This window comes from Pongo pygmaeus, chromosome 15, assembly GCF_028885625.2.
Source record: "Pongo pygmaeus isolate AG05252 chromosome 15, NHGRI_mPonPyg2-v2.0_pri, whole genome shotgun sequence".
Lineage (NCBI taxonomy): Eukaryota > Metazoa > Chordata > Mammalia > Primates > Hominidae > Pongo > Pongo pygmaeus.
The window spans coordinates 53622508-53639185 of record NC_072388.2 but is presented as its reverse complement, the minus strand read 5'-3'; the positions used below and the strand labels follow the sequence as shown (position 1 = coordinate 53639185).

At 42.4% G+C, this 16678-nt stretch overlaps 1 protein-coding gene across 6 annotated transcripts in view; it reads left to right on the top strand.

The window, feature by feature from the left end:
* WDHD1 (WD repeat and HMG-box DNA binding protein 1) overlaps positions 1-16678 on the top strand; it is an 85005-nt gene that overhangs the window by 63909 nt on the left and 4418 nt on the right. For 5 of the 6 annotated variants that reach the window (XM_054448511.2, XM_063651610.1, XM_054448513.2 and 2 more), the window contains 3 exons: positions 4459-4502; positions 4890-5060; positions 6387-6520. In XM_054448511.2, coding sequence (XP_054304486.1) covers positions 4459-4502; positions 4890-5060; positions 6387-6520 — 349 coding nt within the window. The remainder of the gene's footprint in view (positions 1-4458; positions 4503-4889; positions 5061-6386; positions 6521-16678) is intronic. The other variant, XM_054448512.2, reaches the window with a different exon arrangement.

Here is a 16678-nt window from a genome sequence, read left to right as displayed (position 1 = left end):
CTGTAATCCCAGCACTTTGGGAGGCCAGAGCGGGCGGATAATGAGGTCAGGAGTTCTAGACTAGCCTGGCCAACATGGTGAAACCCCATCTCTACTAAAAATACAAAAATTAGCCGAGGCTGGTGGTATGTGCCTGTAATCCCAGCTACTCAGGAGGCTGAAGCAGGAGAATCGCTTGAACTCAGGAGGCGGAGGTAGCAGTGAGCCGAGATCATGCCATTGCACTCCAGCCTGGGCAGTGGAGTGAGACTCCATCTCAAAAAAAAAAAAAAAAAGGAGTTGAAAATAGTTGCATACAGGGAGTGGGCCTGGGGGATAGAGAAGGTTGAAGTAGGGCACTGCTGGCCCTATTTTGGTGGGGAGCATAAACCTTATAGTACCATTTGACTTTTTAAACTGTGGACATATGTTACTTTGATTTTAAAAAATTAACTTAACATGTAGAGTATGAAAAGAGCGTATGACACATAGCTGTCATCTAGTCAGTGGTGGAGGATAGGTAGGGACTTCAAGGCAGGCCTCATGGAGTGTTTACAGCAGAGACCTGAAGGATGAATAATAGTCAGCAAGGCAAAGGTGCATGGGAACAGTAGCAGAAGAGAAGCATTTGGTCTTAAGGAACAGTATGTGTGAAGTGAAGGCTGCAAAAGGGTGGTGTGAAAAGCTCAGAGAGCAAAGAGAAAGTGGTGCTGAAGGGTTTTGGAGTGATGGGCAGGAGCCAAGTCATGCAGATCTGTGTAGGCCATATTAAGGATTTTGGTCTTTTTTTTTTTTTTTTAATAGAGATGGGGTGTCACTCTGTTGTCCAGGCTGGTCTCAAACTCAAGCAATTTGCTCACCTCCACATCCCAAAGTGTTGCACCTGCAGGTGTGAGCCACCACACCCGGTCAGGATTTTGCTCTTTATTCTAAGGTCACTGAGAGACTGTTGTAGGTTTTAAGCAGAGGTATAGCTTGGCACACTGTGCTGAAGAAGAACAGATAATAGACTACTGGCCAGGTGTGATGGCTCACGTCTGTAACCTCAGCATTTTGAGAGGCCAAGGTGGAAGGATCACTTGAGACCAGACGTTTGAGACCAGCCTTGGGAACAATGAAACCCTGTCTCTACAAAAAGTGAATAATAAAAATATTAGCCAGGCATGGTAGTGCACACCGGTAGTCCCAGGTATTTGGGAGGCTGGGGCAGGAGGATATCTTGAGCCCAGGAGTTCGAGGGTGCAGTAGGCTATGGTTGCACCACTGCACTCCAGCCTGGGTGACAGAGCAAGACCCTGTATCAAAAAATAAGTAAATAGGCCAGACGTGGTGGCTCACGCCTGTAATCCCAGCACTTTGGGAGGCCGAGGCAGGTGGAGCACTTGAGGTCAGGAGTTCAAGACCAGCCTGGCCAAAATGGTGAAACCACATGTCCACTAAAAATACAAAAAAAAAATTAGCTGGGCATGGTGGCTAATGCCTGTAATCCCAGCTACTCGGGAGGCTGAGGCGAGAGAATTGCTTGAATCCAGGAGGTGGGGTTGCTGTAAGCAGAGATCATGCCACTGCACTCCAGCCTAGGTGACAGAGTGAGACTTCATCTAAAATAATAATAATAATAATAATAAGTAAATAAAAATTAAAAAATAAAGAGATTACAAGCCGGGCATGATGGCTCACGCCTGTAATCCTAGCACTTTGGGAGGCCGAGGAGGGTGGATCACGAGGTCAGGAGATTGAGACCATCCTGAAGAACACAGTGAAACCCCATCTCTACTAAAAATACAAAAAAATTAGCCGGACATGGTGGCAGGCGCCTGTAATCCCAGCTACTTGGGAGGCTGAGGCAGGAGAATGGCGTGAACCTGGGAGGCGGAGCTTGCAGTGAGGCGAGATCATACCACTGCACTCCAACCTGGGCGACAGAGTGAGACTCCATCTCAAATAAATAAACAAAGAAACTACAGAGGCAGTCCAAATGAGATTGAATAAGGGCCTGAGCTAGGGTGGTGATGGTGATGTTAGAAAGAATGGGCAGAGTTGGAGAGCTATTTCTGAAGATGATGAAGAGAGTGTAGGAGTTCAGGGCGTAAAGAATGATTCTCAGTTTCTTGTAATAGAAGAAAAACTTAAAGCACGTTTAAATCTTGAAGGATTAATTTGAACATTCAGTGATTCGTGAATCAGGGAGGCACCAAACCACAAGGGGCTAGTACTCTGCCAGGAGAGACAAAAGGGGAAACTTTTATAAAGTATTTTCAGAAACGAGATAAATAAAACAATTTTTATTGGCTAGATAGAAAGGTTTTTTTGTTTTTTTTTTTTGGTGGGGGGTGGGTGCGGATACAGGGTATCTTGCTTTGTCACTCAGACTGGAGTAGAGTTGGAGTGCAGTGATGCAGTCCTAGCTCACTACAGCCTTGAACTCGTATGCTCAAGTGATCCTCCTGCCTCACCCTACTGAGTAGCTATGACTACAGTTGTGCATCACCATGCCTGGTTAATTTTTTGTGTGTACTTTTTGTAGAGAGAGGGGCTTGCTTTGTTGCCGAAGCTGGTCTGGAACTCCTGGGCTTAAGCGACCCTTCTGCCTTAGCCTCCCAAAGTTCTGGGATTACAGGCACAAGTGGCCATGCTCAGCTGGAAAGTGCCTGCCTGCCTCCCTCCCTTCTTCCCTCCCTCCCTCCTTCCCTTCTTCCCTCCCTCCCTCCCTCCTCTTTTTTCCCCCCCCAGGGTCTGACTGTCACCCAGGTTAGAGTGCAGTGGCGTGATTATGGCTCACTGCAGCCTCAACCTCCCAGACCCAAGTGATCTTTCCACCTCAGCCTCCCAAGTAACTGGGACCACAGGCATGTGTCACCATGTCTGGCTAGTTTTGTTTTGGTTTGGATTTTTTGTTTTGTTGTTTTTTGTTTTTGTAGAGACAGGGTCTTCCTATGTTAGCCATGCTAGTCTTAAACTGGGCTCAAGCAGTCCTCCCTCCTCAGCCTCCCAAAGTGCTGGGATTACAGGCTTGAGCCACCATGCCCGGAAAGCTCTTAATTAGAGATTAGTTTGTTAACACTGGCTTGAGTACTTGAGTGAATGATGGTGCAATTTGCTAAGTCAGGAAACACTAGAGAAAAGCAGATTTAGAGAGGAAGATGATGAATTACTGTAAGGTGAGTAGAATGTCATGAAGACAGGTATTTGAATCAGGAGCTCAGGGAAGTATTCTGGTCAAGAGATACAAAGTGAAAATCATTGGCATAAGTATAGCAATTTAAACCATGGGCATGGGTAAGCAAGCATTGGGGGAGAATGTAAAGCAAAAAGAAAAATGAGCTTAGGCCTAGGGAATCTCCAACATTTGAGCATCGGGTAGAGGAAGAGGAGGAACCAACTATTGGAACACAATGAGTCCACAGGTCCAGAGAGGAAGGAACTAAATCAGGGAATGCTGTATCTCAGAAGTCAAGAGAGGACAGTATCACGAAGTAAGGAACAGTCAGCTATGTGGGATGCCATTGATAGAGCAAACAAGGTGACTGAAGGTATCCACCAGATTTGACCATGTAGAGATCATTTAGGGCCTTAGCAAGAGGAGATTCTGTAGGGTAGTAGAGCTGGAAGTGCTATATTGTATGGAGGAATGTATGGGTGGTAAGGAAATGATAATAGTGTCAACAGCTCTTGGAAAAATTTGGCTGGATGACCAGGAGCGGTGGCTCATGCTTGTAATCCCAACACTGTGGGAGGCCAAGGCAGACGGATCACCTGAGGTCAGGAGTTTAAGACCAGCCTGGCCAACATGGTGAAACCCTATCTCTACTAAAAATACAAAAATTAGCTGGGCATGGTAGCAGGCACCTGTAATCCCAGCAACTCGGGAGGCTGAGACAGTAGAATCGCCTGAACCTGGGAGGTGGACTTTGCAGTGAGCCGAGATCACACCATTGCTCTCCAGCTTGGGCAACAAGAGCAAGACTCTGTCTCAAAAAAAAAAAAGGCTGGATGGATGAGGCGAGAGAAAATGGTGACTGGAAGGAATGTGGGGTAGAGAAGATTTGTTTTGTGTTTCTTTTTAAGTTGGGAAACTTTAGGGGCCAATAAATAGGGAAAAGTCAAAGATGTAGGATGTTAAGAAACTTGATAGGTCAGGTTTTCTGACAAAGCAGGAGGGCATGGGATGCAGAACACAAGTAAAGGGATTACTAACCTTAGCTCAGACGAGCTGCCACTCTTCTGCAGTAACAGAAGATAAAAGATCTGTACATACTGAATATGTTTCATAGTGGCACGTTGGGGTAGCTCACATTTAATAGCTTTTATTTTGGCTTAGAAGTAGGAAAGAGGATATCTGTTGTTAATAGTTTTGAAAAGTTGCAAAATACATTTGTTTTCATTTAATGGGGATTAAAATATTCTGTCTAGTATTATAGATGTCAGAAGTCATCTATTTTCTACCATTATTAAGCAAGGGTTTCTTTTTTGTGAAAGGTGCAGTTACCTTTAGCAGCCAAGGACGAGTAAATCCCTTTAAGGTAAACTCTTCCAAGTGATGTTTTATATTATTTAAATACATTTGTATACAAAGAAATATTTCCAAATGATGAGATGACTCTCCCCAGACTTGGAGGCATGAAAGACTGATCTGTGTGGAAAAGGAAGAAAGCAGCACTTGGGCTGAGAGTTGTCTTTTCTACTTACCTTCTAAGTACCTATGGTTTTGAAAGATACCTCTGTCTTTCTTGGGGATGTGGTATTTGGGAATATATGTATCATTCTTAATTTGGATTGTACCAAATGTATTTAGTTCTAAAGATGAGATGGCAATACAAACTTAACAGAAATTTCAAGAAAAAATAAGTCTCTCAGGATTTTATTTTTCTTCTTTAAACATAAAGTGCTAACACTAGTTTGCTCTTTAGGTATCAGCCAGTTCCAAAGAACCAGCCATGTCAATGAATTCAGCACGTTCAACTAATATTTTAGACAATATGGGCAAATCATCCAAGAAATCCACTGCACTTAATCGAACTACAAATAATGAAAAGTCTCCCATTATAAAGCCTCTGATTCCAAAGCCGAAGCCTAAGCAGGTACTGTTTCAGCTACCCTCATCTGCAGTAAGCAGCATGGGATCTGTTTGTTCAGTTTTGTTCACTGTTTCAGATATAGGATAGGAGGTTCTGATTGTTTACAATTGTCTTGCTAGGGAAGTGGGTTCAATTTTGTTTTTGCAGCTAGGCACAGTGGTACACACCTGTAGTCCCAGATACTCAGGAGGCTGAGGTGGGAGGATCACTTGAGCCCAGGAGTTTGAGTCCAGTCTGGGAAACATAAGAGATACCCCATCTGAAAAAAACAAACCCCAAAACAGTTGTGTTTTTTGTTTCAGAATCACTCCCTGTTCTGCCTCGTGAGTTGTTACACACTTTGTAGCAGATTCTGACTTCCAAGATCACTATCCTGCTCCCCCTGTCTTTTTTGAGACAGAGTCTCACTCTGTTACCCAGGCTGGATGGAGTGCAGTGTCAGGATCTCAGCTCACTGCAGCCTCTGTCTCCTGGGTTCAAGCAATTCTCATGCCTCAGCCTCCCGAGGAGCTGGGATTACGGGGGCCTGACATCACGCCCAGCTAATTTTGGTATTTTTAGTAGAGAGGGGGTTTCAGCATGATGGCCAGGCTGGTCTCAAACTCCTGGCCTCAAATGATCCACCCACCTCAGCCTCCCAAAGTGCTGGTATTACAGGCATGAGCCACCGCACCCAGCCTATCCTGCCCCTCTCATTGTTTTTATAGATCACTTTTAAAAAATATATATACTCAGACCCCAGAAGCTCAGACATTTATCTGTATTTTTATTAAAATCACCCAGATAGTTCTGATGTATATTGTTATTTAATAGTGGCTGATATTGTACATGGCCCTAATTTTTCCTTGTTCTGAGTCCTGATTTTTCCACTCTGATAAGTATTTGATCCCGGATTTGTCATTGGTAAAATAGATCTGTTGCTTATCTTTTCTATTTCATATAATTGTATTCATTTAGAAAACATGGAATTTAGGCCAGGCATGGTGGCAGGCGCCTGTAATCCCAGCTACTTGGGAGGCTGAGGCAGGAGAACCACTTGAACTCGGAGGGCGGAGGTTGCAGTAAGCTGAGATCGCGCCACTGCACTCCAGCCTGGGCAACAGAGTGAGAAAAAAAAAAAAAAAAAAACGAAAACATGGAATCTGAAGTGTAGTTTTTTGGTTTTGCATGTGTTTGCCTATTTATTTACAACTGAGAACTCCAGATTTCACGTGTTAGTATAAGAATTCTCAATAATTATAGATGTTTCTTCACATTTTTCAGAACTTGCTTATAAAACATATAAAATTATACTAGATGTTATTGCAGTATTCATGTTTGTTTTTATAGGCATCTGCAGCATCCTATTTCCAGAAAAGAAATTCTCAAACTAATAAAACTGAGGAAGTGAAAGAAGAAAATCTTAAAAATGTATTATCTGAAACCCCAGCTATATGTCCTCCTCAAAACACTGAAAACCAAAGGTCAGTACATAGAGAGATTTAGCATGCAGTGACCAAGTAAAAAGTATACAGTAGCAGTAATACAAAATTATGCAATGCTGTTATTCCTTAATACAAATAATACATTGGCATTGGTAGTGGGCATTCTGGACACTTGTGACTATAAGCAAGCCACAAATATTAATGTCTATAATATTTATTAAAATATGCTTTAATAAATTGTATATTTTTAAATTGTAGATATATTTTATTGGACATTATATTTTGTAATTAATTTTTTGTTCGTTTTTAAATAGTTTAATGGGGAGAAATAGCAAAAGATACAAAAAGAAGAGTGATAATAAGTAGTTTCATCCAACTAATTTCTGTCTCCAAAAACAATCACTGCAACAAGTTTCTTGTGGAACTTTCCAAAATTATTCTTTTATGTGCAAATACATATTTGTCTATTTTTTGTTTTACACATTATTCTGTACGTTACTTTTTTAACTTAACAATAGCTTTTGTAGCTTATTTTATATTACTACATAAAGAACTTCTTTATACTGGCTAGGCACGGTGGCTCACGCCTATAATCACAGCACTTTGGGAAGCCGAAGCAGGCGAATCACCTGAGGACAGGAGTTCGAGACCAGCCTGACCAACATGGAGAAACCCTGTTTCTACTAAAAATACAAAATTAGCCAGGCGTGGTGGCACATGCCTGTAATCCCAGTAAATCGGAAGGCTGAGGCAGGAGAATCACTTGAACCCGGGACACGGAGGTTGCAGTGATCCTAGATCACGCTGCTGCACTCCAGCCTGGGCAACAAAAGCGAAACTCTGTCTCAAAAAAAAAAAAACAAAAAGAACTTCTTTATACTATAGCAAGGCTATCAGAAAAAGTAAATACATAAATGGATGGATAGAAAAATAAGAGCTTTAATCTGTGTATCCATTGAATAGACATGTCATAGTTCATGTAGTTCTCTACTTGTGGACAAAAGATGGTTACTGGTCTTTTGCTAGTTCAGACAGTACTGCAATGAATAATTTTATATGAATAGCATTTCTCACAGATGCATATATAGCTATAGGATGGATTCATGTATGGTTCAAGTTAATATGCACTTATAATTCCAATGCCAGATTGTTCTGCATTGATGTTGTATCATTTTATACACCTTTAGCAATATGAGTATTCCTATTTGCTCATATCCTCTTTGTCCACAAACACAGTATATTACCTGTTTTCTTGATCTCTACTATGCTGGATTTCTTTGTATTTATTTATTGTTTTTGAGACGGAGTTTCGCTCTTGTTGCCCAGGCTGGAGTGCATTGGCACGATCTCGGCTCACTGCAACCTCCACCTCCCAGGTTCAAGCGATTCTCCTGCCTCAGCCTCCTGAGTAGCTGGGATTACAGGCATACGCCACCACGCCTGGCTAATTTTATATCTTTTTTTTTTTTTTTTAATACTTTAAGCTCTAGGGTACATGTGCACAACTTGCAGGTTTGTTACATATGTACACATGTGCCATGTTGGTGTGCCGCACTCATCATTTACATTAGGTATATCTCCTAATGCTATCCCTCCCCACTTCCCCCACCCCACAACAGGCCCAAGTGTGTGATGTTCCCCTTCCTGTGTCCAAGCGTTCTCATTGTTCAGTTCCCACCTATGAGTGAGAACATGCGGTGTTTGGTTTTTTGTCCTTGCGATAGTTTGCTGAGAGTGATCGTTCCCAGTTTCATCCCTGTCCCTACAAGGGACATGAACTCATCCTTTTTTATGGCTGTATAGTATTCCATGGTGTATATGTGCCACATTTTCTTAATTCAGTCTATCCTTGATGAACATTTGGGTTGGTTCCAAGTCTTTGCTATTGTGAATAGCGCCACAATAAACATACGTGTGCATGTGTTTTTATAGCAACATGATTTATAATCCTTTGGGTATATACCCAGTAATGGGATGGCTGGGTCAAATGGTATTTCTAGTTCTAGATCCGTGAGGAATCGCCACACTGTCTTCCACAATGGTTGAACTAGTTTACAGTCCCACCAACAGTGTAAAAGTGTTCCTATTTCTCCATATCCTCTCCAGCACCTTTTGTTTCCTGACTTTTTAATGATCGCCGTTCTAACTGGTGTGAGATGGTTTCTTATTGTGGTTTTGATTTGCATTTCTCTGATGGCCAGTGATGATGAGCATTTTTTCATGTGTCTTTTGGCTGCATAAATGTCTTCTTTTGAGAAGTGTCTGCTCATATCCTTTGCCCACTTTTTGATGGGGTTTGTTTTTTTCTTGTAAATTTGTTTCAGTTCTTTGTAGATTCTGGATATTAGCCCTTTGTCAGATGGGTAGATTGCAAAAATTTTTTCTCATTCTGTAGGATGCCTGTTCACTCTGATGGTAGTTTCTTTTGCTGTGCAGAAGCTCTTTAGTTTAATTAGATCCTGTCTGTCAATTTTGGCTTTTGTTGCCATTGCTTTTGGTGTTTTAGACATGAAGTCCTTGCCCATGCCTATATCCTGAATGGTATTGCCTAGGTTTTCTTCTAGGGTTTTTATGGTTTTAGATCTAACATTTAAGTCTTTAATCCATCTGGAATTAATTTTTGTATAAGGTGTAAGGAAGGGATCCAGTTTCAGCTTTCTACATATGGCTAGGCAGTTTTCCCAGCACCATTTATTAAATAGGGAATCCTTTCCCCATTTCTTGTTTTTGTCAGGTTTGTCAAAAATCAGGTGGTTGTAGATGTGTGGTATTATTTCTGAGGGCTCTGTTCTGTTCCGTTGGTCTATATCTCTGTTTTGGTACCACTACCATGCTGTTTTGTATAGTTTGAAGTCAGGTAGCGTGATGCCTCCAGCTTTGTTCCTTTGGCTTATGAGTGACTTGGCAATGCGGGCTCTTTTTTGGTTCCATATGAACTTTAAAGTAGTTTTTTCCAATTCTGTGAAGAAAGTCATTGGTAGCTTGATGGGGATGGCATTGAATCTATGGCCATTTTCGTGATATTGATTCTTCCTACCCATGAGCATGGAATGTTCTTCCATTCGTTTGTATCCTCTTTTATTTCATTGAGCAGTGGTTTGTAGTTCTCCTTGAAGAGGTCCTTTATGTCCCTTGTAAGTTGGATTCCTAGGTATTTTATTCTCTTTGAAGCAATTGTGAATGGGAGTTCACTCATGATTTGGCTCTCTGTTTGTCTGTTATTGGTGTATAAGAATGCTTGCGATTTTTGCACATTGATTTTGTATCCTGAGACTTTGCTGAAGTTCCCTATCAGCTTAAGGAGATTTTGGGCTGAGACAATGGGGTTTTCTAGATATACAGTCATGTCATCTGCAAACAGGTACAATTTGACTTCCTCTTTTCCTAATTGAATACCGTTTATTTCCTTCTCCTGCCTAATTGCCCTGGCCAGAACTTCCAACACTATGTTGAACAGGAGTGGTGAGAGAGGGCATCCCTGTCTTGTGCCAGTTTTCAAAGGGAATGCTTCCAGGTTTTGCCCATTCAGTATGATATTGGCTGTGGGTTTGTCATAAATAGCTCTTATTATTTTGAGATACGTCCCATCAATACCTAATTTATTGAGAGTTTTTTAGCATGAAGCGTTTGAATTTTGTCACAGGCCTTTTCTGCATCTATTGAGATTATCATGTGGTTTTAGTCTTTGGTTCTGTCTATATGCTGGATTACGTTTATTGATTTGCATATGTTGAACCAGCCTTGCATCCCAGGGATGAAGCCCACTTGATCATGGTGGATAAGCTTTTGATGTGCTGCTGGATTTGGTTTGCCAGTATTTTATTGAGGATTTTTGCATCGATGTTCATCAGGGCTATTGGTCTAAAATTCTCTTTTTTTGTGTGTCTCTGCCAGGCTTTGGTATCAGGATGATGCTGGCCTCATAAAATGAGTTAGGGAGGATTCCCTCTTTTTCTATTGATTGGAATAGTTTCAGAAGGAATGGTACCAGCTCCTCCTTGTACCTCTGGTGAATTTGGCTGTGAATCCATCTGGTCCTGGACTTTTTTTGGTTGGTAGGCTATTAATTATTGCCTCAATTTCAGAGCCTGTTATTGGTCTATTCACAGATTCAACTTCTTCCTGGTTTAGTCTTGGGAGGGTGTATGTGTCCAGGAATTTATCCATTTCTTCTAGATTTTCTAGTTTATTTGCATAGAGGTGTTTATAGTATTCTCTGATGGTAGTTTGTATTTCTGTGGGATCAGTGGTGATACCCCTTTATCATTTTTTATTGCATCTATTTGATTCTTCTCTCTTTTCCTCATTAGTCTTGCTAGCGGTCTATCAGTTTTATTAATCTTTTCAAAAAACTAGCTCCTGGATTCATTAATTTTTTGAAGGTTTTTTTGTGTCTCTATCTCCTTCAGTTCTGCTCTGATCTTAGTTATTTCTTGCCTTCTGCTAGCTTTTGAATGTGTTTGCTCTTGCTTCTCTAGTTCTTTTAATTGTGATGTTAGGGTGTCAATTTTAGATCTTTCCTGCTTTCTCTTATGGGCATTTAGTGCTATAAATTTCCCTCTACACACTGCTTTAAATGTGTCCCAGAGATTCTGGTATGTTGTGTCTTTGTTCTCATTGGTTTCAAAGAACATCTTTATTTCTGCCTTCATTTCCTTATGCACCCAGTAGTCATTCAGGAGCAGGTTGTTCAGTTTCCATGTGGTTGAGCAGTTTGGGTGAGTTTCCTAATCCTGAGTTCTAGTTTGATTGCACTGTGGTCTGAGAGACAGTTTGTTATAATTTCTGTTCTTTTACATTTTCTGAGGAGTGCTTTACTTCCAACTATGTGGTCAGTTTTGGAATAAGTGTGATGTGGTGCTGAGAAGAATGTATATTCTGTTGATTTGGGGTGGAGAGTTCTGTAGATGTCTATTAGGTCTGCTTGGTGCAGAGCTGAGTTCAGTTCCTGGATATCCTTGTTAACTTTGTCTTGTTGATCTGTCTAATGTTGACAGTGGGGTGTTAAAGTCTCCCATTATTATTATGTGGGAGTCTAAGTCTCTTTGTAGGTCTCTAAGGACTTGCTTTATGAATCTGGGTGCTCCTGTATTGGGTGCATAGATATTTAGGATTGTTAGCTCTTCTTGTTGAATTGAATTGATCCGTTTACCATTATGTAATGGCCTTCTTTGTCTCTTTTGATCTTTGTTGGTTTGAAGTCTGTTTTATCAGAGACTAGGATTGCAACCCCTGCCTTTTGTTGTTTTCCATTTGCTTGGTAGATCTTCCTCCATCCCTTTATTTTGAGCCTATGTGTGTCTCTGCACATGAGATAGGTCTCCTGAATACAGCACACTGATGGATCATGACTCTTTATCCAATTTGCCAGTCTGTGTCTTTTAATTGGAGCATTTAGCCCATTTACATTTAAGGTTAATATTGTTATGTGTGAATTTGATCTTGTCATTATGATGTTAGCTGGTTACTTTGCTCGTTAGTTGATGCAGTTTCTTCCTAGTCTCGATGGTCTTTCCAATTTGGCATGTTTTTTCAGTGGCTGGTACCAGTTGTTCCTTTCCATGTTTAGTGCTTCCTTCAGGAGCTCTTTTAGGGCAGGCCTGGTGGTGACAAAATCTCTCAGCATTTGCTTGTCTGTAAAGGATTTTACTTCTCCTTCACTTATGAAGCTTAGTTTGGCTGGATATGAAATTCTGGGTTGAAAATTCTTTTCTTTAAGAATGTTGAATATCGGCCCCCACTCTCTTCTGGCTCGTAGAGTTTCTGCCGAGAGATCAGCTGTTAATCTGATGGGCTTCCCTTTGTGGGTAACCCAAACTTTCTCTCTGAACATTTTTTCCTTCATTTCAACTTTGGTGAATCTGACAATTATGTGTCTTGGAGTTGCTCTTCTCGAGGAGTATCTTTGTGGCATTCTCTGTATTTCCTGAATTTGAATGTTGGCCTGCCTTGCTAGGTTGGGGAAGTTCTCCTGGGTAGTATCCTGCAGAGTGTTTTCCAACTTGGTTCCATTCTCCCCAGGTACACCAAACAAACGTAGATTTGGTCTTTTCACATAGTCCCATATTTCTTGGAGGCTTTGTTCGTTTCTTTTTACTCTTTTTTCTCTAAACTTGTCTTCTCGCTTCATTTCATTCATTTGATCTTTGATCACTGATACCCTTTCTTCCAGTTTATCGAATTGGCTACTGAGGCTTGTGCATTCGTCACGTAGTTCTTGTGCCATGGTTTTCAGCTCCATCAGGTCATTTGAGGACTTCTCTACACTGGTTATTCTAGTTAGCCATTCGTCTAATCTTTTCTCAAGGTTTTTAGCTTCTTTTCGATGCGTTCGAACTTCTTCCTTTAGCTCGGAGAGGTTTGATCGTCTGAAGCCTTCTTCTCTCAACTCGTGAAAGTCATTCTCTGTCCAGCTTTGTTCCGTTGCTGGTGAGGAGCTGCGTTCCTTTGGAGGGGGAGAGGCGCTCTGATTTTTAGAGTTTTCAGCTTTTCTGCTCTGTTTTTTCCCCAATCCTTATGGTTTCATCTATCTTTGGTCTTTGATGATTGGGACATACAGATGGGGTTTTGGTGTGGATGTCCTTTTTGTTTGTTAGTTTTCCTTTTAACAGTCGGGACCCTCAGGTGCAGGTCTGTTGGAGTTTACTGGAGGTCCACACCAGACCCTCTTTGCCTGGGTATCAGCAGTGGAGGCTGCAGAACAGCAAATATTGCTGAACAGCAAATGTTGCTGCCTGATCATTCCTCTGGAAGCCTCGTCTCAGAGGGGTGCCCGGCCGTGTGAGGTGTCAGTCTGCCCCTACTGGGGGGTGCCTCCCAGTTAGGCTACTTGGGGCTCAGGGACCCACCTGAGGAGGCAGTCTGTCCGTTCTCAGATCTCAAACTCCGTGCTGGGAGAACCACTACTCTCTTCAAAGCTGTCAGACAGGGACATTTAAGTCTGTAGAGGTTTCTGCTGCCTTTGTTTGGCTATGCCCTGCCCCCAGAGGTGGAGTCTACAGAGGCAGGTAGGCCTCCTTGAGCTGCGGTGGGCTCCACCCAGTTTGAGCTTCCTGGCCGAGGCTGCTGCCTTGCAGTTCAATCTCAGACTGCTGTGCTAGCAATGAGTGAGGCTCCACGGGCATGGGACCCTCTGAGCCAGGAGTGGGATATAATCTCCTGGTGTGCCGTTTGCTAAGACCGTTGGAAAAGCACAGTATTAGGGTGGGAGTGACCCGATTTTCCAGGTGCCATCTGTCACAGCTTTGCTTGGCTAGGAAAGGTAATTTTCTGACCCCTTGCGCTTCGCGGGTGAAGTGATGCCTCGCCCTGCTTCGGCTCACACTCGGTGTGCCACACCCACTGTCCTGCACCCACTGTCCGATAAGCCCTAGTGAGATGAACCCGGTACCTCAGTTGGAAGTGCAGAAATCACCCGTCTTCTGCATTGCTCATGCTGGGAGCTGTAGACTGAAGCTCTTCCTATTCGACCATCTTGGAACCACTTAATTTTGTATCTTTAGTAGAGACGAGGTTTCTCCATGTTGGTCAGGCTGGTCTCGAACTCCTGACCTCAGGTGATCTGCCCACCTTGGCCTCCCAAAGTGCTGGGATTACAGGTGTGAGCCACCACTCCTGGCCTTATTTTTAACATATCCGTTAAATTTGAAAAGTCACAATTTTGGCCTGGCACTGTGGCTCACGCCTGTAATCCCAGCACTTTGGGAGGCTGAGGTGGGTGGATCACTTGAGGTCAAGAGTTCGAGACCAGCCTGGCCAACATGGTGAAACCCCATCTCTATTAAAAATACAAACTTTGCCAGGTATGGTGGCTCGTGTCTGTAATCCCAGCTACTCGGGAGGCTGAGGCAGGAGAATCGCTTGAACACAGGAGACGGAGGCTGCAGTGAGCCAAGATTGTGCCACTGCACTCCAGCCTGGGCAACAGAGTGAGACTCCATCTCAGAAAAAACAAAAAGAAAAGAATAGTCACAATTTCATTTTTACTATAATATATCTCATTTTTCTCATAATAAAGTATATCTTATTTTCTTAATAACTTTATGTTAACCAGTTTGAGGGAGTGGCTGTGGTTTTCACATTTCCTGTTTTGTTCTGAATTTAATTTAGGTCTTAAACAGTGAAAATTTTATTTAAGAAAATTGATAGGCCAGGCATAATGGCTCATGGGTTTTTTTCAGCTTAACACTTTTTTTTTTCTTTTTGCTCTTGTTGCCCAGACTGCAATGCAATGGCACAATCTCAGCTCACTGCAACCTCTGCCTCTGGGTTCAAGTGATTCTCCTGCCTCAGTCTCCTGAGTAGCTGGGATTACAGGCATGTGCCACCATGCCCGACTAATTTTGTATTTTTAGTAGAGACGAGGTTTCTCCATGTTGGTTAGGCTGGTCTTGAACTCCTGACCTCAGGTGATCCACCCGCCCTGGCATCCCAAAGCGCAGGGATTACAGGTGTGAGCCACCATGCCCGGCCCACCTAACACTTTTTTTGAGACAGTCTTGCTCTGTCACCAAGGCTGGATTGCATTGGTGCAATCTCAGCTCACTGCAACCTCCACCTCCTGGGTTCAAGCGATTCTCATGCCTCAGCCTCCTGAGTAGCTGGGATTATAGGTGTGTGCCACCATGCCCACTAATTTTGTTATTTTTTGGTAGAGATGGAGTTTTCCCACGTTGGCCAGGCTGGTCTCAAACTCTTGGCCTCAAGCGATTTGCCCACCTCAGCTTCCCAAAGTGCTGGGATTACAGGTGTGAGCCACCACACCTGGCCAAGCCTAACACTTTAGAAGGCCAACGTGGTCACATAGCTTCAGCCCAGGAGATTGGAACCAGCCTGGGCAATGTAGGGAGACCCCATCTCTACCAAAAGTTTTAAAATCAGCCAGGTGTGTGTGGTGGCACGTGCCTGTAGTCCCAACTGCTTGGGAGTCTGAGGCAGGAGGATTGCTTGAGCCCAGGAATTTGAGGTGGCAGTGAGCTGATTATACCACTGCACTTCACCCTGGGTGACAAAGCAAGACCCTGTCTCTTAAAACAACAACAAAGAAGATTGATAGTTTAATTTTTCATACTATCAGTTGGTTATACAAAAAACTTACTTTTGAAATTTTAAGGAATTACCACTATTGAAACTAATATTTTGTCACAGATGTTGATATACTAAATCAGAAATGTCCAGTTTTAGCCACGTGGCTGTGCACTCTTGTAGTCCCAGCCACTCAGAAGGTTGAGGCAGAAGGGTTGCTTAAGCCCAGAAGTTTGAGGCCAACCTGGGCAACATAGTGAGACTCACGTCTCTTTAAAAAACAAAGAAAGAAAGAAATGTTCAATTTTGGTTTTCTTTTTAAAAATAGCTGTTTAGAAGCAGAAGATTGCAGGCCATTAGGTAGACTTGTGACATTGCCCCAAGTTTCATTAAAATGGGTCTTCATTAATTTTTGGAAATTCAAGAACCTTTGTTATACCTTGATTTTTACTTGTTTTGATTTGTTCTGTTATTTTTCTGGAAATCGGTTTACGTTAAGATTACTTAAAATTTGCATATTTTCAGAAATTGGGCAAGTGGTTATGGTCATACTAGTAATTTTTTAATAAAAATTTTTTTAACCTTAAAAAGTTTAGACTTGTTATTTAGGATTCATTTAGGTTCAGCCTAGTGAGGGGCGTATAGCTGCTGGGTTAAACATAAGAGACTCTGGGCCAGGCACAGTGTCTCACGCCTGTAATCCCAGCACTTTGGGAGGCTGAGGCGAGTGGATCATGAGGTCAGGAGTTCGAGACCCACCTGGCCAATATAGTGAAACCCTGTCTTTACTAAAAATACAAAAATTAGCTGGGTGTGGTGGCACGTACCTGTAGTCCCAGCTGTTTGGGAGGCTGAGGCAGGAGAATCACTTGAACCTGGAAGGTGGAGGTTGCAGTGAGCCGATATGGAGCCACTGTACTCCAGCATAGGGGAAAGAGTGAGACTCCATCTCTACAAAAAAACATAGACTTTGGAGTCAAATTGCCCGGTTGTTGAATCCCAGGTCTGAGTTTTACTGTTTGTGTAACCTGGGATAGGTTATTTCACGTCTCTGAGCCTCCCTTTTCTCACTTATGGAATGGAGATAATAATTGTATCCATCTCATAGTGTTATTGTCATTTAAATGAGGTACTATATATAAAGCTTTTAGAGTAGTGCCTAGTAGATAGTAA